The sequence below is a fragment of the Danio rerio genome, chromosome 18 (genome assembly GCF_049306965.1).
Source record: "Danio rerio strain Tuebingen ecotype United States chromosome 18, GRCz12tu, whole genome shotgun sequence".
Lineage (NCBI taxonomy): Eukaryota > Metazoa > Chordata > Actinopteri > Cypriniformes > Danionidae > Danio > Danio rerio.
In genome coordinates this window covers 17,466,629-17,486,815 of record NC_133193.1, presented here as the reverse complement: position 1 = coordinate 17,486,815, position 20,187 = coordinate 17,466,629, and the positions used below count along the sequence as shown (strand labels likewise).

Genomic DNA, 20,187 nt, shown 5'->3' with positions numbered 1-20,187 from the left:
ATCGCTAGAGCTGGAGCTGCTACTTGAACTATCCATGCTTGTTCAAATCGCCAGTAACTTTAACAACAAGCGTGTCAACTTTCTGTCTTCTGTGTTATATGCGGGTGTCAAACAACAAAAACAAAAAAAAAAGCATTTGTACAAGCCTTTAAAGAATGGTAAAATCTGATAGTGTGGTAAATATCAAGCGAGGGCTTTTCCTTTGCTGGATTGCTTTTTAAAACTGTTGGATGGGTTTAGGGAAGTGGGTGTGCTTTTGAAGACACTATTGATTGGGTTTAAGGAAGGAGAAGCTCCTGGGACATATTTGAAGTTCTCCAGAAATTTATATAATGGTACATTTTCAGAATGATCCTGGGTTGACTCTTTCAAAAGTGTAATGATATTAACTAATATCAATATATTAAATGTAGATAGTACCTAAACAGTACAATACCAATTTTTTAGGTACTGATATGTACATTTAAGGTGTGTAACAGATTTAACGTCCACAAACCAGGACTCTTGTTGTATGATTAAAGCATCCTCATTCATAGTTGTACTTATACAGCTGTGGTAATTCCAGCGGTTATGAAATACAAAACTATTTTGTTGTCCTTATTACACACATGCTCTATTTAAAAAAAATAAATAAAAAAAACTCATTCTTGAATTGCAGCTGATCACAGAGAGTTGGAACAGATCTTTTAATCACTGTTTCTTAGCTAATCTTGTTCTGTGGACATGTTTATAAGCGTTACTATGGAGACATGTTAATATGTGCCTGTCAATCAATTTGGTGGGTGGGGAGAACTGCACTCCTACGTTACATTCTGGTCGGCCTCAAAATCACCTATTTTGACGCCAGGAAATAAAAAAATAAAAAAGTCGGCTTAGTCCCTTTATTAATCTGTGGTCGCCACAGCGGAAAGAACTGCCAACTTATCCAGCATATGTTTCACGCATTGGATGCCCTTTCAGCTGCAGCCCATCACCGGGAAACTTTCATACATGCTCATTCACACACATACACTACGGTCAATTTAGCTTATCCAATTCACCTACAGCACACGTCTTTAGACTTGTGGGGGAAACCGGAGCACCCGGGGGAAACCCACGCAAACACGGGGAGAACAAGGAAACTGACCCAGCCGAGGCTCAAACCAGCAACCTTCTCGCTGTGAGGTGAACGTGCAATCCACTGCACCACCATGCAGCCAACCTCCACACAGTTCTGTCCGAACAGCTTTTAAAAGTTGATTTTGCATCATAGCTGGCCTTTAATGTGGTATAACGAAAAGAGCAGCATGACCATTCTGATAAACATCTCATTTAGCATTATACAAAACAAACAACAAACAAACAAACAAAAAAGATTTGGATTACAAAAGACACCAGGCTACACAAATGTCAAATTTGTCATTTTTAGGTACACCCATCCTATAGTTAAGTAGCGCCGCAGAGTAGTTCATCTCTCTCGCAGAACTTCAGCGAGTCACTGCAAACACTATTAGATTAAGCAGGAACGCTGAGTCAAATGAAAAATCCCCCTGATTCGCAGTGCTTTTGGGAAAGAGAGCAGCAGGGCTTGATCTCTCGCCTCATGTGACAGATCTCATCTGCTCTCCGACCAACCAGCATGACAACAACACGCACAATCACATGCAGAGCCATCACATGCAGACAGAAGGAAGGGAGGGTGGTATATTTAGATTAATGAGTGTGTTTATGCAGGATGTTGTTCACTGTCTTGCTTAATAACTGCACACACACGCACACACCTGCATGGCTGAACTGAGAATGACTGTCTGTGTGTGTTAAACCTTTGTAGTGGGGCTAAATCTTATTATTAAAACCACTATAAAAGTCACCCCATCCCCTCTTTTAAGGATCTCCTTATTCTGTTTGGGTGTCTCCTACAATACTTTTTAAATCCATCCAAGGTCAAAAAACCTTAATTAATTTTCTACATGTTGACAAAAGCGATTGCAAAATGACCTTTAATCCAAAAACTGATTGGTTAAAAATATATTATTGACATCTTATTCCAAATTTCACGTCGATTAATGATAGTTTTTTTTTATTTTTACATACATTATAAGCATACACTCACAGGTCACTTTTTAGGTACAAGTAGGTTAGCCCCCTTTTGCCTTCAAAATTGCCTTAATCCTAAAGACATGGATTCGAAAAGGTATACTGGAAATATTCCTCAGAGATTTTGGTCCATATTGACATGATAGCATCATGCAGTTGCTGCAGATTTGTCGGCTGCATATCCATGATGCGAATCTTCCGTTCCACCACATCCCAAAGGTGCAATATTGGATTGAGTTCTGGTGACTGTGGAGGCCATTTGAGTACAGTGAACTCATTGTCATGTTCAAGAAACCAGTCTGAGATGATTTGTGCTTTATAACATAACATGTTATCCTGCTGGAAGTAGCCATCAGAAGATGGGAACACTGTGGTCAAAAAAGGAAGCATCTCAGGTAGGCTGTCGCGTTGACATGGAGCTCAATTGATACTAATGGGCCCAAAGTGTTGCAAGAAAATATCCCCCACACCATTACACCACCACCACCAGATTGAACCGTTGATACAAGGCAGGATGGATCCATGTTTTCATGTTGTTGATGCCAGATTCTGAACCTACCATCCGAATGTTGCAGCAGAAATTAAGACTCATCAGACCAGGCAACGCTTTTCCAATCTTCTATTGTCCAATTTTTGTGAGCCTGTGTGAATTGTAGCCTCAGTTTCTTGTTCTTTGCTGACAGGAGTGGCACCCGGTGTGGTCTTCTGCTGCTGTAGCCCATCCGCCTCAAGGTTTGACTTGTTGTGCGTTCAGAGATGCTCTACTGCATACCTCAGTTATAACATTACTGTTGCCTTTCTATCAGCTGGAACCAATCTGGCCATTCTCCTCTGACCTCTGTCTTCAACAAGACATTTGTGCCCACAGAACTGTCGCTCACTGGATATTTTCTTTTTTTCAGACCAGTCTCTGTAAAGATGGTTGTGCGTGAAAATCCCAGTAGATCAGCAGTATCTGAAATACTCAGACCAGCCCGTCTGGCACGATCAAAGTCACTTACATCACCTTTCTTCCCCATTCTGATGCTCGGTTTGAACTGCAGCAGATTGACTTGACCATTGTGTGTGTGTATATATATATATATATATATATATATATATATATATATATAAACAAACGTTTTCTCAAATGTATACATGCGTGTATTTATATAAATATATATACACAGTACACATACATGTATTATGTAAATACAAGCTTTTATTTTATTTTCAAGCTTTTAATCTTTTGACAGCACTAGACAAAGATATGTTATATTAAAAATCTGCTTTGTTTACCAAACAGGTGGATCTAATTGGATTTGCATTGTAAACCTTAAATAAAGTTATAAAGTTTTTTTTTATTTAGTTTAAGTTTACTCTGAAATGAATTCTGCATACAATTCTGTGCAAAAAAACAAAAATAAAACAAAACAAAAAACGTCTGCATATTCTGTCTGGCCCGTCAGTTAGTGAGAGTGGCAGTTGTCCAACTAAGTGTCTTCTCCTGCAGGCGAGCTGGACTTTCCCTGCTCAGTGACAGCTGTGAGTGAGAATGGAGCTGTGTGGCTAATTTTAACTACCACAGATTGAAAGCACGAGCAGACGTGGAGCTTTGCACGAGCAAGTAAAAAGACAGGGTACTATTCATTAAAAGAAAAAACACCTTTTCCCACTGAACTTGCTGACATTTGAAACATCACCTTTAACTCAGATTTCATGAAAAAGTGGGATTAGAAATTCATTTTACACAAGGCTATGAAATATTGGGTATTTGGGTGCTAAATGCTTACCTTGCCAATGACAGAGTCAATCGAAGTTAACAAATGGAAAATTTTTGTTAAGTGTAATCAAATATTTCACCATTTATTACTACTTCCTTTTTAATAATAGCAGAGGGAAATCTAAAATCTAAAAATACTCTGTAGTCACGTGGTCAAGTTCAGGTTTCTGTCCAGGATGGTGGTCTTCCACTACTCAAAAACAGGTCACAGGTCAGTAGGAAAAACAACACTCAATGCATTTAACTTACAAAATGAATAAATTCACATTGCTAAGCTATTTTAAACAGATGCTGTTCATATTATTGTTGTATTCATTTAAAAATATCCAGATTTTTTTCTTTACACTATATTTATTTATTATATTTATTGTCTTAACTGGAACAAGAACTGGAAGTTGCTGCAGACTTTTATTCAAGCTTGATGATGTATTTCCAACTGAAACAGAATATTGAGTATTGTCCAATTGCTTGTTAACGCATTAAAAAACAGCCAATCATATGACAGCAACTCAATGCATTTAGGCATGTAGACATGGTCAAGACAATCTGCTGCAGTTTAAACTGAGTATTTTTGATCTGCTAGGATTTTCACACACAACCATCTCTAAGGTTTATAGAGAATAGTCTGAAAGAGAAAATATTAAGTTAGCGGCGGTTCTGTGGGTGCAAATGCCTTGTTGATGTCAGAGAAGAATGGGAAGACTGGGTTGATCTGACAGAAAGCCAACACTAACTCAAATAACCACTCTTTACAACTGAGAAATGCAGAAGAGCATCTCTGAACACACATGACGTTGAACCATGAGGCAGATGGGCTACAGCAGCAGAACACCACTTCTGTCAGCTGAGAATAGGAAACTGTGGCTATGATTTGCACAGGCTCACCCAAAAATGAACAATAGAAGATTAGAAAAACATTGCCTGGTTTGAGTCTTCTGTTACAACATTCGTATGGTAGGGTCAGAATTTGGGATCAACAACATGAAAGCTTGGATCCATCTTGCCCTGTATCAATGATTCAGGCTGCTGGTGGTGGTGTAATGGTGTGGGGGATATTTTCTTGACACACTTTGGGCCCATTAGTACTAATTGAGCATCAATGCCACAGCCTACCTGAGTATTGTTGCTGACCATGTCCATCTCTTTATGACCACAGTGTACCCAACTTCTGATGGCTGCTTCAAACAGGATAACGCGCCATGCCATAAAGCACAAATCATCTCAGACTGGTTTCTTGAACATGACAAAGAGATCACTGTACTCAAATGGCCTCCACAGTCACCAGATCACAATTCAATAGAGCACCTTTGGGATGTGGTGGAACGGGAGATTCACATCATGCATGTGCTGCTGACAAATCTGCAGCAAATGCATGACGCTATCATGTCAATATGGACCAAAATCTTAGAGGAATATCTGCAGTACCTTGTTGAATCTATGTCATGAAGGATTAGGGCAGTTTTAAAGGCAAAAGGGGTCTAACCCAGCACTAGTAAACAAATATATTGTAAATTAAGATTTTATGCAGATTTGAAAGTTATTTTCAAATTTTCTTGAGCTATCAAAAAAAAAAAATATATATATATATTAGAAAATATTTGTTAAATTTGAAATGTAAATATTTTTGATAGCTCAAGAAAATTTGTATATATATATATATATATATATATATATATATATATATATATATATATATATATATATATATATATATATTTAAATAATTCGGGACAACATTCAGAGTGAAACGAACCATTAGAATACCAAATATAAACTCTTTATTATTTTCTGTACAACTTTATATAAGGCGAGCACAAACATGCTAGTCATACCTCAACATAAAATACATTATTAAAAATCATTATCATCACATAAGAGTTAAGACTAGCGTTCTGATCTTTGTAGAGAGTGATATGATTGTCTTGATTAGGACACGAGAAGGTTTCCAGTCTTACACATTTCATTCAAGTTATTGCGAATTATAAAAACAAACTATGAAACTATTTAAAGGCACATTATCCCTCCAGTTATTCCAGCACAGACCAAAGTCCAGTTGGCGTTACAGCAATACTCCAGTTATAAACACGACAATTAAAAAGTGATAGAGTTAATACTTGACGCTTAAAACAAAAACAGTGCCTGAGCCCTTATTGGCTGATTTTCCAAACAAACACGCTCCGTCTAGAACATCTACACCACAAAAGACTTATAAAATGAAGTCTGTAGTCATTTGTGTTCCTGGATCTGTCATGTCATGATGTAAAGTGTGAGATCACCATGAGTGTAGTGTGGATCATGGTGTGAAGCTCTGCATCTGTCTGTGTTTACAGGCACGATCTCCGTCCTCAGAGTGCAGGGGCGATTTGATGGTTCATTTGGGGTGGTCCGAGGAAACCCAGTCTCTGTTTATTCTTTCTCTGCTCCGTCATCTAGAAAAACACATAAGCATGCATGGTAAATAGAGACAGAAGGCTAAATGAGTGGCCATCATAGTGATAAATTTTAACCATTCACTGGCTGTTTGTTCATTTGTGATGTCAAAACCCCAACACCAATTTGCCTCAATACTTTCCTATGGGCTTTTATAACAGTTTTTTTTTTAACCTAAAGTGAACTTTGTGGTGAAAATAACTTGAGATACTCCATATGACTCTTGAGGTTGTTGTTTATTTCATGAAAATATGGATAAGAAAAAGTGGATGAGAACAATTTGGATATGATTGTGTGTGTGTGTTTTAAAATTTACTACAAGACCTCCAGGTTTTGTCAAGTGATATGAACCACAGAACTTAAATCGTCACTCATATTTATGTAACAAAAAACAAAGCAAAAACCAATAGGAAAAGCTTGAGGGAATCACTGGTGATTTAGACATCTGGGTTAAAGAAATCTAAGCTCACACAGAAGTCACTTGTAAGTCAAGCAGCTTTCTGTTAGGCAATGTACAAGTTTGTGAAACCAAAGCAAACACTGTATATCTGAAGAGTTTTGACAATGTGTAGATTCTGTTTAACATGACTGGATTTTGTGAACAACATTTTAAAAGTGGGTCATTATTTTTACGACAATGATCATCATTTTTGTGGGTAATGAATTCCATTTATCGCAATTTGTGAAATTAGATTAATTTTCCAAGTAAAAAGTAAACCCAAAGGTGCATTAGGTGATCTGCCCAAATGCTAACGTTAGCATAGTTTAAAAAATGTACATCCCTGCTTTACTGTCCAAAGCCACGCCTCCTAAAGTCATAAATGCGCACAGAATAGATGACAATCCGATGACGATAGACAACCTTATAAAACTACAAACTCTGGCTGTTTCTCAATTCCAAGAACGCAGAGAACGAACTTGAGTTCTTGTGAAGACAGGTGTCCTTGGAAGAATGAACTTGGGAGACCACGACAACAAAGAACGCATCCTGCGAGAAATGAGACGCTGTGTCCTTCCAGATGGTCACATGACTTTCACGTATGTTTAAGGAAACATTATTTTAACATTACAGCACTCATACAACGATCTATTGTTTTTACACTTTTCAAAATATATACTCTCCATAAAAACATAATAAATATATGTTGCACAATATAAATAAAACAGATTTGAATACGAATTTCAGCAAATAAACACCCTTAATGTGTTTATGCCTTTATTTGGATATTTATGGTAATATTTATATTCACCGTTTCATTTAGGGACACTCCTCAGGTAAATAAGTCATATCTCTGAACTTTAATAATAAACCTATATAAAATGCTGCACTTCCCACCTCCAGTCGCAATGAATTCTGGGACTTCTAGAGCGAGATCAGTGCTCAAGTCTGCATCCATGCACCCTCGATGTCAAGAACACATCAGGGAAGTTTCACACGTCCTCTATTCTTGCAGTCTTGAGTATTGGAACCGAACTTTGGCAGTTGATGATGACGTTACACGAGAACACAAGATCACTGAAGAATGTATATTGAGAAACCAAAATACACTCAACAGAAGGAAAAAAAAAAAAGTCAAATGCATTTGAAGCTAAATGAGAAGGACAGAATTGCCATTTCTGCCTGAACTATTCTTATACTAAATCTATTTGACATCATGGCTGTTTCAGACAAAAAAAGAAGACCAACCAAACATAAGTCGAAAAATAAAAACAGGGACAGAACAATCTGTTCTGCACTGAATCAGAACAAATCTGTTTGCCTGAACACATGACGAGTTTGGATTTCACTGGATCTGAGCCTGGCTTGGGGCTGAGAGGTGAGGAGGATCTGTTTAATTAGGCCTGGCTGTCAGAGGAGAAATCACTTTAATAAGTTATTTAACATCCAGCAGGGGAATTACTGTAAGGCCTCTTCTCGTGACCGGCAGCTGGAGGATGTGAGAGGCACCGCCGTGTGCTTAATAGTTCTGGTTCCACTCTTTCCGACTCACTGGTTTGGATCAGTGCCGATTCTCAATGACTTTGCAGTTTCTGTGTCCCGAGTTCAGCACTGAAGTCAAACAAACATCTATTTTTTTTTCCTAACGTCATCCCAAGCTCTGCCTTTCACTGTGTCATGTGAATGAGTTAAAGTGTTTGTGTGGATCACATGTGGGCCAGGCAGGTGATGGTAGCGATTCGCTGAACATCCATTTCGCCCCGGGGCAGCAGAACCGCACCCTTACCCCGCTGATGACGCACTTCCACTCAATAGTGCACACTTCAGAAGCCCCGTGAGGAGAAACACTGCTTTTACCTGTTCTTTTAGCTCCGACAACTGACTGGACAGCTGAGCCACGAGAGACACGGTGGTGTCCAGACGCTCCTGCAGCGAGCGGATTTCATTCTGCTCACTCTCTCCCTCAGAGCTGACCAGAGACATGGCTCGCATTCGAGGAAACCAGTCCAGATTCTTCTCCTAAACCAAACACAAAATAAATGTTTTTTTTTTATGGAAATAAGCAGCAAATATTCTTAGCTGTTTTGCAGATAACATCATGGAAACACATTTTATTATATTCTGTCAAGCTCAAAAGTACTCATAGCCTTACGGTTGATGGTATATTTACACAAACATCAGAAAGTTGGGCTCTTTAATATATATTGTATTGAAACAAAAAGAAAGTCATCCGTTTTTACTTTCAAGGATTTACTTAATGCACAACTAAAAGTACAGATATTTCAAATGACAAAATAACTGCAAATAATGCTGAACTCTCATTAGCGTCACATAATTATTGACAACCAACTGAACCAGTGACAGCGCAAAGAGTGCAATAAAATAACAACGTGTCCAATAGATGAATAAACCTCACTTTATTTTAAATGGTGAAATATTTGCCCTAAAGTAGCTCACAGATATACATATGCAGAAAGTCAAACCACTCGACTGCTTTGTTTAGATTTTAGTAGCTTTAACTTTGACCTTTCATAAAGTTTGTGGTCTCGTTTTATTTGTAACTGTTGTACATTTTGCTACTGTATGTACATAGAGTTGCTTTTTACTACAAAAACAGCGTTTCCACTGTAACTAACATAGGAAACAATATAAACAGTAGGTCTCTAGATAAAATGGGCACATAAACAAATGAATAACCATTCATAATTCAACACTATTGTTTGGTGGACTAAATGTGTTCGATGGAATGTTGTACTGAGGACTCTTACCTAAAAAAAAAAAAAAAAACCCTGATGTACAGCAATGATTGTGTCTTTGTCTTGTTATTACAATGATATGTACTCCATAGCTAATAAGCGTTTTCTTTAAAACTTGCTCAAAGTGAGTAAATTCATTCTTTTTAAGCTTTCTATTGAAAAACAACTAGCTACAATTGCTGCTTAAGGGTTGTAACTTTAGACTGATGTATAGTTTCTCAAAATTACATGTGTTCTTATTGATGTCATTTTTCGTAAACACTGAAATGGGTAAAATTAGCGTCCACGTCCTCACCCTGGCTAGAAAATAATGAAAAAATGATAGAAGTTAACAAAATAATTAAGTATCTATGATGATGATGATGATGATGATGATAATAATAATAATAATAATAATAATAACAACAATTTTATCAGCATTAATTAAATAAATTATAAATGTTTGAAAAGATAATTTAATACTGAAGCTAAAAATGTACATTTATGATAAATCAACGTCTTTTTACAATTCATTTAAAACACTACTTTGAAGTTACGACATTTTAAATTATTATTGTTTTTACTGTGGTTTTGATCCAATAAATGCAGTCTTAGTGAGCAAAACGCCTCGTTCACACTAGCAGCTACTTTGTACCTGCATATTGCTCTGGGCAGTGATCTGCTGCAAACACAGGTCTGTGTTGGTCTACAGCACGGAGAATACAACCGGCCTCTGAGTGAGCTGAGAGAGGATCACGTGAGCTCTAGTGGTGCTCCTATTGGCTGTCGTTCAAGAAAGTCACTTTTCATTAGCATAAAGTTGAAGAATTCTCAACTTTGTTGCGTCGTTCGACACGCCCACCTGGTTACCAAAGGGTGCTGTCGCTTGAGTAGACGAGGTCACCGAAAGTTGCTCTGTTGAAATGAACGGTCGCTTGATGCTTTGTCGCTGTAAGTTGCTTGTAGTGAGGATGAGGTTTAAGAGAGACCAAACTTTCACAAAATATGAACAAACTTTATATGTTTATGTGTGTTTTCTAAATATGGCTAATAGAAATCTTAAACAAATAACTTCATGCTACCATAGCAGATAGGTACAAAATCCCTTTCCAGAACCTTCACATTCACTGTTCCTAGCTGGGGAAATGATCTTCTAAAGCCCATCTGAAATGCTGAATCCCTAACAACAGGAGATCTCTCTCTTCTTTTTAACTACATCCTTAATAAAATCTCTGTTTTTTTCTGTTTTATTGCATTAAATTAATTATCTGTAAGTGATTTTAATAGGGCAGAAAGGAAGCTCAGTGGTTAGCACTGTTGCCTCACAGTAAGAAGTTCGCTGGTTGGAGTCCAGGCTCTGCCATTTGGCACTTCTGTGTGGAGTTTGCATGTTGCGTGGGTTTCCTCCGGGTGCTCTGGTTTCACCCACAGTCCAAAGACAAGCACTACAGGTGAATTGAATGATCTTAATTGGCTATAGTGTATGAGTGTAAACCATATGCTGGAATAGTTGGTGGTTCATTCTGCTGTGGCGATCCCGGACAAACAAGGGACTAAGCCGAAGGAAAATGAATGAATGAATGATTTTAATACAAGTATCTGCTAAATACAGTAAATACACGTAAATTGGCTAAATAATTACCAAGTCTAATAAAACACTGAGGCACATTACACACGTTAACAGGAACACAACTAACAGCAGGTGTTTTGAAGTATGACAGTAAATCTCTGTCAAAAAAAAAAAAAAAAATCTGAATGTGTTACAAATCCATCTTTAATGGCTGTAGAGTTTACAACACGACTTCTTGGAGGATGTTTTCCCTTTTGACAGTCTCACACTCTCTAAGTACAGCAGTAGAGTTTTGTTGCATAACAGCTGCTGTTAAAGGCCTCAAAGACTGAAGCGCACCAAAGCACAGCGTGTTGTCAATGAGTAACTGCCGCTCGAAAAAGCCGAGGCACATGGTGGGCTGCAAAAATTGGGTCACAAGTCTGTTTGTGTTGGGTCATGGGGAGAAACAATGCAAGTATACTGTACACTACTGTTGAAAAGTCTGGGGTCAGAAAGAATTTTTATTGTTTTCGAAGAGTCTCTTATGTGTATTACATGCTGCATTTGTTTAATTGAAAATAAAGTCATTTTTAAATCATGATTTATTGCACATTTCTTGTGACTTTGCTATTTATTTTGTCACCATTTACTCCATGCAGGTGAGTGGGCTTGACAAACCACCTGTAGGACACACTCCTCCTGTTGTAATGCACCAGACATTTTGTTAAAAATACTGATATGATTTACATGCTTGTTTACACAACTACTATTTTCATTTATAGCGCTCATTTTTGCAGCAAAATTCGATTTGTCTCTTATAAATACAATATGAACAGCAGCTACGCTAATTATTTTATTGATTCTCTATTTCCACCTGGGGATACTCATCCCGAGGCCTCTAGAGATCGCGCAGTGCCACAGATGTTATCTAAAACCTGTGAAGAGATGATGCCAAGGTATCCATAATCCTGGACCAGGAAGTATCCTGAGCATATGCTGTAGCGGTCATGGAGAATCGGAGAGCATGACAGCATGCAGCTCTGCACAAGAAGTTTGGATAGAGAAAAAATGGTCATGTCCAACTGAGCCAGGTTTTCTCAAGGTTTTTTCCTTCACTTTCGTCAACTGGTGAAGTTTGTTTCTCGCCACTGGTTTGGGAACTGCGCATCGATGGATTTGCTCTTCAGTGTGAAACTTAAACCATACTGAACTAAACTAAACTGAACTTCCACTTTAAACGAGTGACACGGTTTCAATTTACTATAATCTTCTATCTTAACCTGATTTGACACAATCAACAATGTAAAAGCACTATAGAAATAAACATGAGTTGAATATCTAGCAAAAAAAAAACTAACTATTTTATAGAAGGATGTTTAACTTCAGAAATATCAAGGCAGCCATTCTTTTGGGGAGTAATTGCTAAAATGAAACCCATATAGATATAGCACCCTGACATTTCCTAAATTTTATGTATAACTTATACTTGTGTATTTGTATAACTTTATCAAAATGTCAAAACACTGAAGAGTTCTGAATATTTACCCTAGAATTTCCATAATGGCTAATTTAGTCATACAGTAGCATTATTAAATTATTTTAGAGTACACTACTATTTTTAATACATGTTCATAAAGTCTGCATATCTCAATACATGTTTTTGTTAATGTTGTTAGGTACGTCACAATCTGCTTTTATTTTACAAAATAATTACCTGTACATTCATGTACATTTTCACATTAATTACAAATCTTAACGTATGTGCTGAATATTTATCATTGTATATTCTAACATTCAGTACCAGATCCATTAATGAGGGATTTTCCTTCCAATGGAGACTGCACTGAATTATTTCTAAATACTCTAAAGCAGTGGGATCCAAACTTTTTCTTATAAAGGGCCAAAAAACAAACTTGATTGAGGGCTGTGGGCTGAGTTAAATATACCAAACAATATTACATAAAATTTGCCATGTGTAATTTGCTATTTATTTGCTAATATTTAAAAATAACTAGAAAATCTTGCTTTAAAACGTAATGATTAATGATACAGCATATTTTTTTTACTGATTTTATAATGAACGAAAGTAAAAACATAAACAATCCCATTTATATATCAATGGAGTTCAATGCTGAATACACTAGTCGTGCGACTTTTGCCTTTGCTCTGATTTGATTTGCTCGCTGATGCCTTCTGCACTGTCCTTTATCTGTAAATTGACAGTATTTACATTTTTAAAAGTCTAATTCATTTACAACCTTTAGTTTTAGTTGTCTTTTTTGTAGCTTCTCAAGTAAACAAAGAAACAAAAGGTTAGATAAATTTGAAATGATGATCTCTGTCAAAGAGGTTCGCCCCAACCACCTCCCCATTCTTCTCCCTCTCTTTTGAGGGAGAATAATCAAAGGGTTAGCATGGGCCAACTATGGGCCCTACTTTGGGCACTTCTGCTCTTAAGCATTGCAAAGCCCAAAATACATAATGTAGAATTATGAAAAAATTGATGCAATAATTTCAATCTAGTTTTATTTTATAATTATTCTGCTTCAATTGATATTTGTAGGCATTTAAAGGTTGCAATAAAACATTTTCACTAATGAACAAACTCCTCTCTTGTTTTGCAGGACACAAAGTGAGGCAATTATCTTCAGGGGCAGCAGTGTTTACACAATTAAATATTACAAAAAAGATCATAAAATGTAACAAAATTCATGCAGAGCTTTGTTCTAAACCCTGAACAGAAGCAAAAACGTAAATTTGTATCTAAATCTGTCATGATTTACATAGTTTCAGTTTTAACACAAAACTACATTTTCTGCAAACCTTTTTTTTTTTTTACAGGTAAACAAAGAAATCTTTCCAAAAAAAAAAAAACCAAATACACATCTAAAAACTAAACTACACAAAAAAATCCATATAATTAATACATGTACACAGTATATACACCAAAGCACAGATTAAAAACTATTACAGAGGAAAATAAAACGTTGCTGAATTAAGCGTACAGAACACTCTCAGAAATAAAGGTACAGGAGCTGTCACTGGGGCAGTACCTTTTCAAAAGGTACATATTTGTGCCCAAAGAGTCCAAAGTGGTACCTCAAAGGTGCATATTAGTGCCCAAATGTACCTAAAAAGTACCTTTGAGGTGCCATTATGGACTCTTTGGGCACAAATATGTACCTTTTGAAAAGATACTGCCCCAGTGACAGCACCTGTACCTTTATTTCTGAGAGTGTAGAGCAGCAAAGATTTAGTTTAATTTTTTTTAAAATCTTGTTTATATTTCAACAAGTCAAGGTGTCAAAAAGTTGAAGCAGCCTCCTCGAGTTGGCTGTAAACCTAGAGTACAGTACAGTACATCCATTCAGAATTAGCAACAAGACATGACGAACAAGAACATTATCCTAAATGTGTGTGTGGAAGCAACGTGAATTCACTGAAATGTATCTGTAGAGACTATAAATACAATGTGCCATCAGTGAAAGTGTACATACAGGATTTGTTTCGCCATGTGTTTAGACTTTGTTTCACCATGTGCTTTTGATTCATAATAATGGACTCAAAAAGGCTTAATGTATATTAAGCCCCTGTATATCAAGCTGTATATCATCTTTACCTTAATAACAATGCTTCAGAAATGTAGTTTGCATGTAATTAAGTTAATTCGATAATTTTGAGCGCTTCAGTTATTTTGTTGCTTGATTCAGATTGGCTGACGAGCCTTCTAAGGTGTGCAGTTATTTTCAAACAAACACACAGCTAGAGTAATTCAGGCTTTAACCACATAAGGGGCCATTCACATATCCTATCGCTATGCTTCCTCTACCATTTTCAATGCGTTCATGAGCTTGTGCTTGTGTCTTTCGTTGCTAAACAACCATCAGCTCTGCTCTGCAAGGATCCCCCACTGACAATCCCCTACAGTAGCTCTGATACCAGTTTTAATTTGAAGAAATAAAAAAAAGATTTAGTGTTTTCGGTGCTCTGTGCTTACCAGAGGTAATAGTCTAGGTAGTAATCTTTACTTCTCAAAAGCGTATAATCCAAAAAAAAGTGTGAAGCTGGTTGGTTGGTTATTGTCACATGATCTGTGTGGCGCTTGACACTGAAAAGTTGAGATGTATTCAACTTTCTGCATTGTATGTCCTCTGGAAAAAGTGCACAATTTCATCTCTATTCATATACGCTTGCTGCAGAACACATACATGTATGAGAAAAGATACTACACTTACTGGCCACTTTATAAGGCACACCTGTCCAACTGCTCATTAACACAAATTTCTAATCAGCCAATCACATGACAACAACTCAATGTTTTTAGGCATGGTCAAGACGATCTGCTGCAGTTCAAACCGAACATTAGAATGAGGTGATTTAAATGAGAAAGGCTGGTCTGAGTATTTCAGAAACTGCTGATCTACAGAGATTTTTTCAATGAGCAGCAGTTCTGTAAGCGCAAATGCTTTGTTGACGCCAGAGGTCAGAGGGGAATGGCCAGACTGGTTTGAGCTGATAGAAAGGCAACATTAACTCAAATGACCACTGGTTCCAACTGAGGTATGCAGAAGAGCATCTCTGAACACATCCAACCTTTAAACAGATGGGCTACAGCAGCAGAGGGCCACACCGAATGCCGCTCCTGACCACTAAGAACAGGAAACTGAGGTTACAATTCACACAGGCTCACCAAAATTGGACAATAGAAGATTTAAAAAATGTTACCTAGTCTGATGAGTCTCGATTTCTGCTGTAACATTCGAATGGTAGGGTCAGAATTGGGCGTCAACAACATGAAAGTATGGATCCGTCCTGCCTTGTATCAACGGGTTAGGCTGGTGGTGTGATGTGTCGGGAGTATTTTCATTTTCTTGCCATACTTTGGGCCTATTAGTACCAACTGAGCATTGTGTCAATGCCACAGCCTCCCTGAGTATTGTTGCTGACCATGTCCATCCCTTTATGACCACAGTGTAACCTTCTTCTGATGGCTACTTCCAGCAGGAGAACACTCCATGTCATGAAACGTGAATCATCTCAGACTGGTTTCTTGAACATGACAATGAGTTCACTGCACTCAAATGGCCTGTACTCCACAGTCACCAGATGTCAATCCAAAAGAGCACCTTTGAGATGTGGTGGAACGGGAGATTGGCATCATAAAATGTGCAGAAAACAAATCTGCAGCAAATGCATGACGCTACCATGCCAATTTGGACCAAAATCCAGTACCAAAAATATGGACCAACCCAGTACTAGTAAGGTGTACCCAATAAAGTGGCCGGTGAGCGTATATGCAAATGGTTGCTAACAGTAACCTAGCTGATTGATTGCAGTAATTTAACAGCCTACATCAGTCTAAAGTCATCAGTCTAAAAGGCTTTGAATAAAATGTGTAGCAAACTAGTTTTCTATAGGAGAAGCATCATTTTCATAAGTCCTATGCTGATTAAATAACTGTATGACAGTTAATAGTAACTTAGCTTCGTCAAAACATCTGCGTATGCTCCACCTAAAAATTGTTTATAAAATATCATGTCTTAATGTTGCTAACTATAGTATGGGGAGAAACATTATTTACTCCAGTCCATTGAATTAATAAAAAACAATGCAGAATATTCTAAGATTAATACTACATAATGTTCAAAGAATTCAACAGCACTTTGTCAGATAGTTCATATGAATATAAGCCAGTGCTGAATATCCAGACAACTCAACCACCAGGATGCAAAGATAATTCTAAAAACCGGAAGTTGTTTTTTTTGTTGTATTTTTGATAATAACAGTGAGTCATTATATTTGTAAAGTGTGTATGCCCACACAGTAGCTCACGAACAAGATATCTTCCTCTGTGCAGTGTGTATGTGATTAGTGCGTGTGTGTAAATGTAGTCTGGGGTGTGTGTGAGATAAGAAGGGTGTCTCATCACAGCAGTTATGTAAGGTGCTTTTCACAGTCAGCCTGACAGGAGCTGCAAGGTGCACTCAAGAGTTCCAGGATATGTTTAGAGGCGGGAAAAAAAAAAACTGCCTTCCCTTACACAATCACAATCAAACAACACACACTCACTCACGAGGTGACACACCCGGGCACGAGCACATTTACACTCTTAAACACATCACGCTTTTCCGCAATACAATAGGGATCGGGACTTTCCAAGAAAAACACACTGGATAAACACACCACTGTTCTGAGAAACAGGCACATGAACAAGGTCAAGTGCACTTTCATATCAAAATCTGGACAGAAAGTCTTTATCTCGCTGGAAAAAGGAGCAATTTGTCTTTGCTTGAGGTTTCGATGGGATCTTGCATAGGAAAAAGGGGAAAATCGGGATTAGGAGTAAATTGCTGTTAATTGGTTTCAGGGCACGGTGCTTTATGAAATGTCTGAGAAAGCATTGAAAGAAGTGGGAAAACTAAGGTGAGGTGAGGACGGGGGAACAGAGGAAAGATTGTGACGGTCGCGTCTCATGAAGCGGCCTATTTTTCTGTAGAGATACAACCTGAGGACAAGAACTAAACATGAAAACAACATTGTTTTTATCTTTCTCATGAAACACAGACCACAGCTAGACGAGTTTAGTCAGAGTCAACTGATCATAACTTTTAAAATTATCTGTGATTAATTAACGTTTAATGTTCAGTGATAAAAGGCAGCTAGCTCCATCAGAAATGCGTGCAAGTCAATCATTAATATATACTGAATTTATTCAGAAGTTTTTGCTAACACTTTACAATAGTTGTAAACAGTGGTTGACATATACAGTTGCAATCAGAATTATTAAAGCCCCTGAATTATTAGCCCCCTTGTTTATTTTTTTACCCCATTTTCTGTTTAATGGAGAGATGAGGTCTTCAACACATTTCTAAACATAATAGTTTTAATAACTCATTTCTAATAACTGATTTATTTTATCTTTGTCATGATGACAGTAAATAATATTTTACTAGAGCTTAAAGCGACATAGCTTAAAGTGACATTTAAAGGCTTAACTAGGTTAATTAGGTTAACTAGGCAGGATAGGGTAATTAGGCAAGCTATTCTATAACAATAATTTGTTCTGTAGACTATCAAAAAAATAGCTTAAAAGGGCTAAAAAATTGAAAATTGCTTTTATTCTAGCTAAAACAAAAAGTAAATAATACTTTCACTAGAAGAAAAAATATTATCGAACACACTGTGAAAACTTCCTTTCTCTGTTAAACATCATTTAGGAAATATTTTTAAAAATTAATAATTAAAAGGGGGGCTAATTATTTTGATTGAAACTGTAAGTTAACATTAGCTAATTACCAAATTAATAGCTATCATAATCTAGGGGCGCAGTTTGATCTTTTCAAGATCTCTTGATCAGGCTCGTTTTTAGATTTACTCGTGGTTTTAAAAAATGAAAATATGTTTGACTGCCTCTTTGCAATTTTAGAAATACAGATATTATTTAGGCAGGCCACTATGTCATTATTTATTTTTACTGCTCACAACATGCAAAGTAATAATGAGAGTAATTGTAAACATAAGAAAGATGAGTGGTTGAAAATATTGTTGGCAGCCAATAGTTAAACTTGATTTTTTTTTTAACCTGTGCACGCACACACAATCCACACAGCCTTCACTTGCTCTCATTCACGTTCTCTCTAGCACGCACACCCACATACACAGGTATTTACCACACATAATTAATGCCAGATCAATTAAAATAAATATTGAAACGCAAAACACAAATATCTGACATTTTCCAGAACAGGATCCGGCTCAAATTAAACACTGATATAATTTAGACATGTATACACACCAAAGCACACATTAAAAATTATTACAGAGGGAAATGAAGTTTCAGAATTAAGCAGCAAAGATTTAGTTTAGTATATTGTTTATATATTTAAGTCAAGGTGTCAAAAAGTCAAAGCAGCCTCCTTATTACCAAAAGCATGGTACAGTAATTTTTTATTTAAAAGTCTGGGATCAGTGAAATGTATTATACAGAAACCTGTAACATGTTTATAGTTACAAATTTGTTCATTCGGATTCATTTGCTCAGCATATTAAGCCTACAGTCACAAATTTAGGGGTGAAAGATTTTGAATTTGACAATCAGATTACAGCGGTAGCTAAATCTACTGTAGCTATTCAAGACAACTAGCAAAAAAAGCAATATCTACCAAAACAACAGTTTGAGACAGTAATCCATGCTTTTATTGAGCACTCCGTTAGATTACTGTAATGCACTGTACATGGGGAGTAGCGGGGCAGCTATTGCCCGTTCGCAAATGGTGCAAAATGCTGCAGCACGCCTGTTAACTGGCACACGCAAATATAACCACATAAGCCTCCGTCACTTGGTTGCCAGATCCTTTTAGAATACAGTTTAAGGTTCTTTTATTTGTTTTTAAATCTCTGAATGATCTTGCCACACCTTATATCTTTGAGCTGATACACCCTTGTAAGCCCACTTGTTCTCTCAGGTCAGCTGATCAGCTTCTCCTGATTGAGCTAAAAACAAAGTGTTAGCTTAGAGGGGATTGTGCTTACTCTGTGGTAGGTCCTAGACTTGGGAATGATTTGCCGCTGCACATTAGACAGGCCTCTTACGTGTTTTCCTTTAAATCATCTCTTAAAACAATTTTTTTATTTGCCCTTTGACACCTGATCTTTATAACGGGTTATTTAAATTTATGTGGCTTTTTAGGTAGTTTAGCTATATATATATCTTGCATTTTATGTATTTTATATACTATTATGCTTATTTTGTTGTAGATGTTCTGTACAGCACTTTGGCTTATTCCTGTGTTTGCAAAGTGCGCTATAAAAAAAGTATGACTATTAAATTATATTACATTACATTAGATTACATAGAGGGTGGCGCAGTGGGTAACGCTGTTGCCTTACAGCAAGAAGGTCACTGGTTCAAACCTCGGCTGGGTCGGTTGGTATTTCTGTGTGGTATTTCGCCGTGTTTGTGTGGGTTTCCAATGGGTGTGCTACAGTATTGGTGAATTGGATAAACTAAATTGTCTAAAAGTGTATGTGTGTGAACAAGAGTGTATGGGTGTTTCCCAGTGATGGGTTGCAGCTTGAAGGGCATCCGCTGTGTAAAACATATTGTCGACAAGTTGTTTGTTTATTCTGCTATGGCGACCCCTAATAAATAAAGGGACTAAGCCGGAAAAAAAAATGATTGAATGACTACATT

General features: G+C 37.0%; 1 protein-coding gene across 1 annotated transcript in view; it reads right to left on the bottom strand.

Moving 5' to 3' along the window:
- Positions 1–5,593: 5,593 nt before the first annotated feature.
- Positions 5,594–20,187, bottom strand: part of itpr2 (inositol 1,4,5-trisphosphate receptor, type 2) — a 164,623-nt gene continuing 150,029 nt past the window's right edge. Inside the window, exons 56-57 of the mRNA XM_021467780.3 lie at positions 8,565–8,726; positions 5,594–6,267 (exon numbers count right to left, since the gene is read on the bottom strand). Of these exons, the coding sequence (XP_021323455.1) occupies positions 6,184–6,267; positions 8,565–8,726 (246 nt within the window). The 3' untranslated portion in view covers positions 5,594–6,183. The remainder of the gene's footprint in view (positions 6,268–8,564; positions 8,727–20,187) is intronic.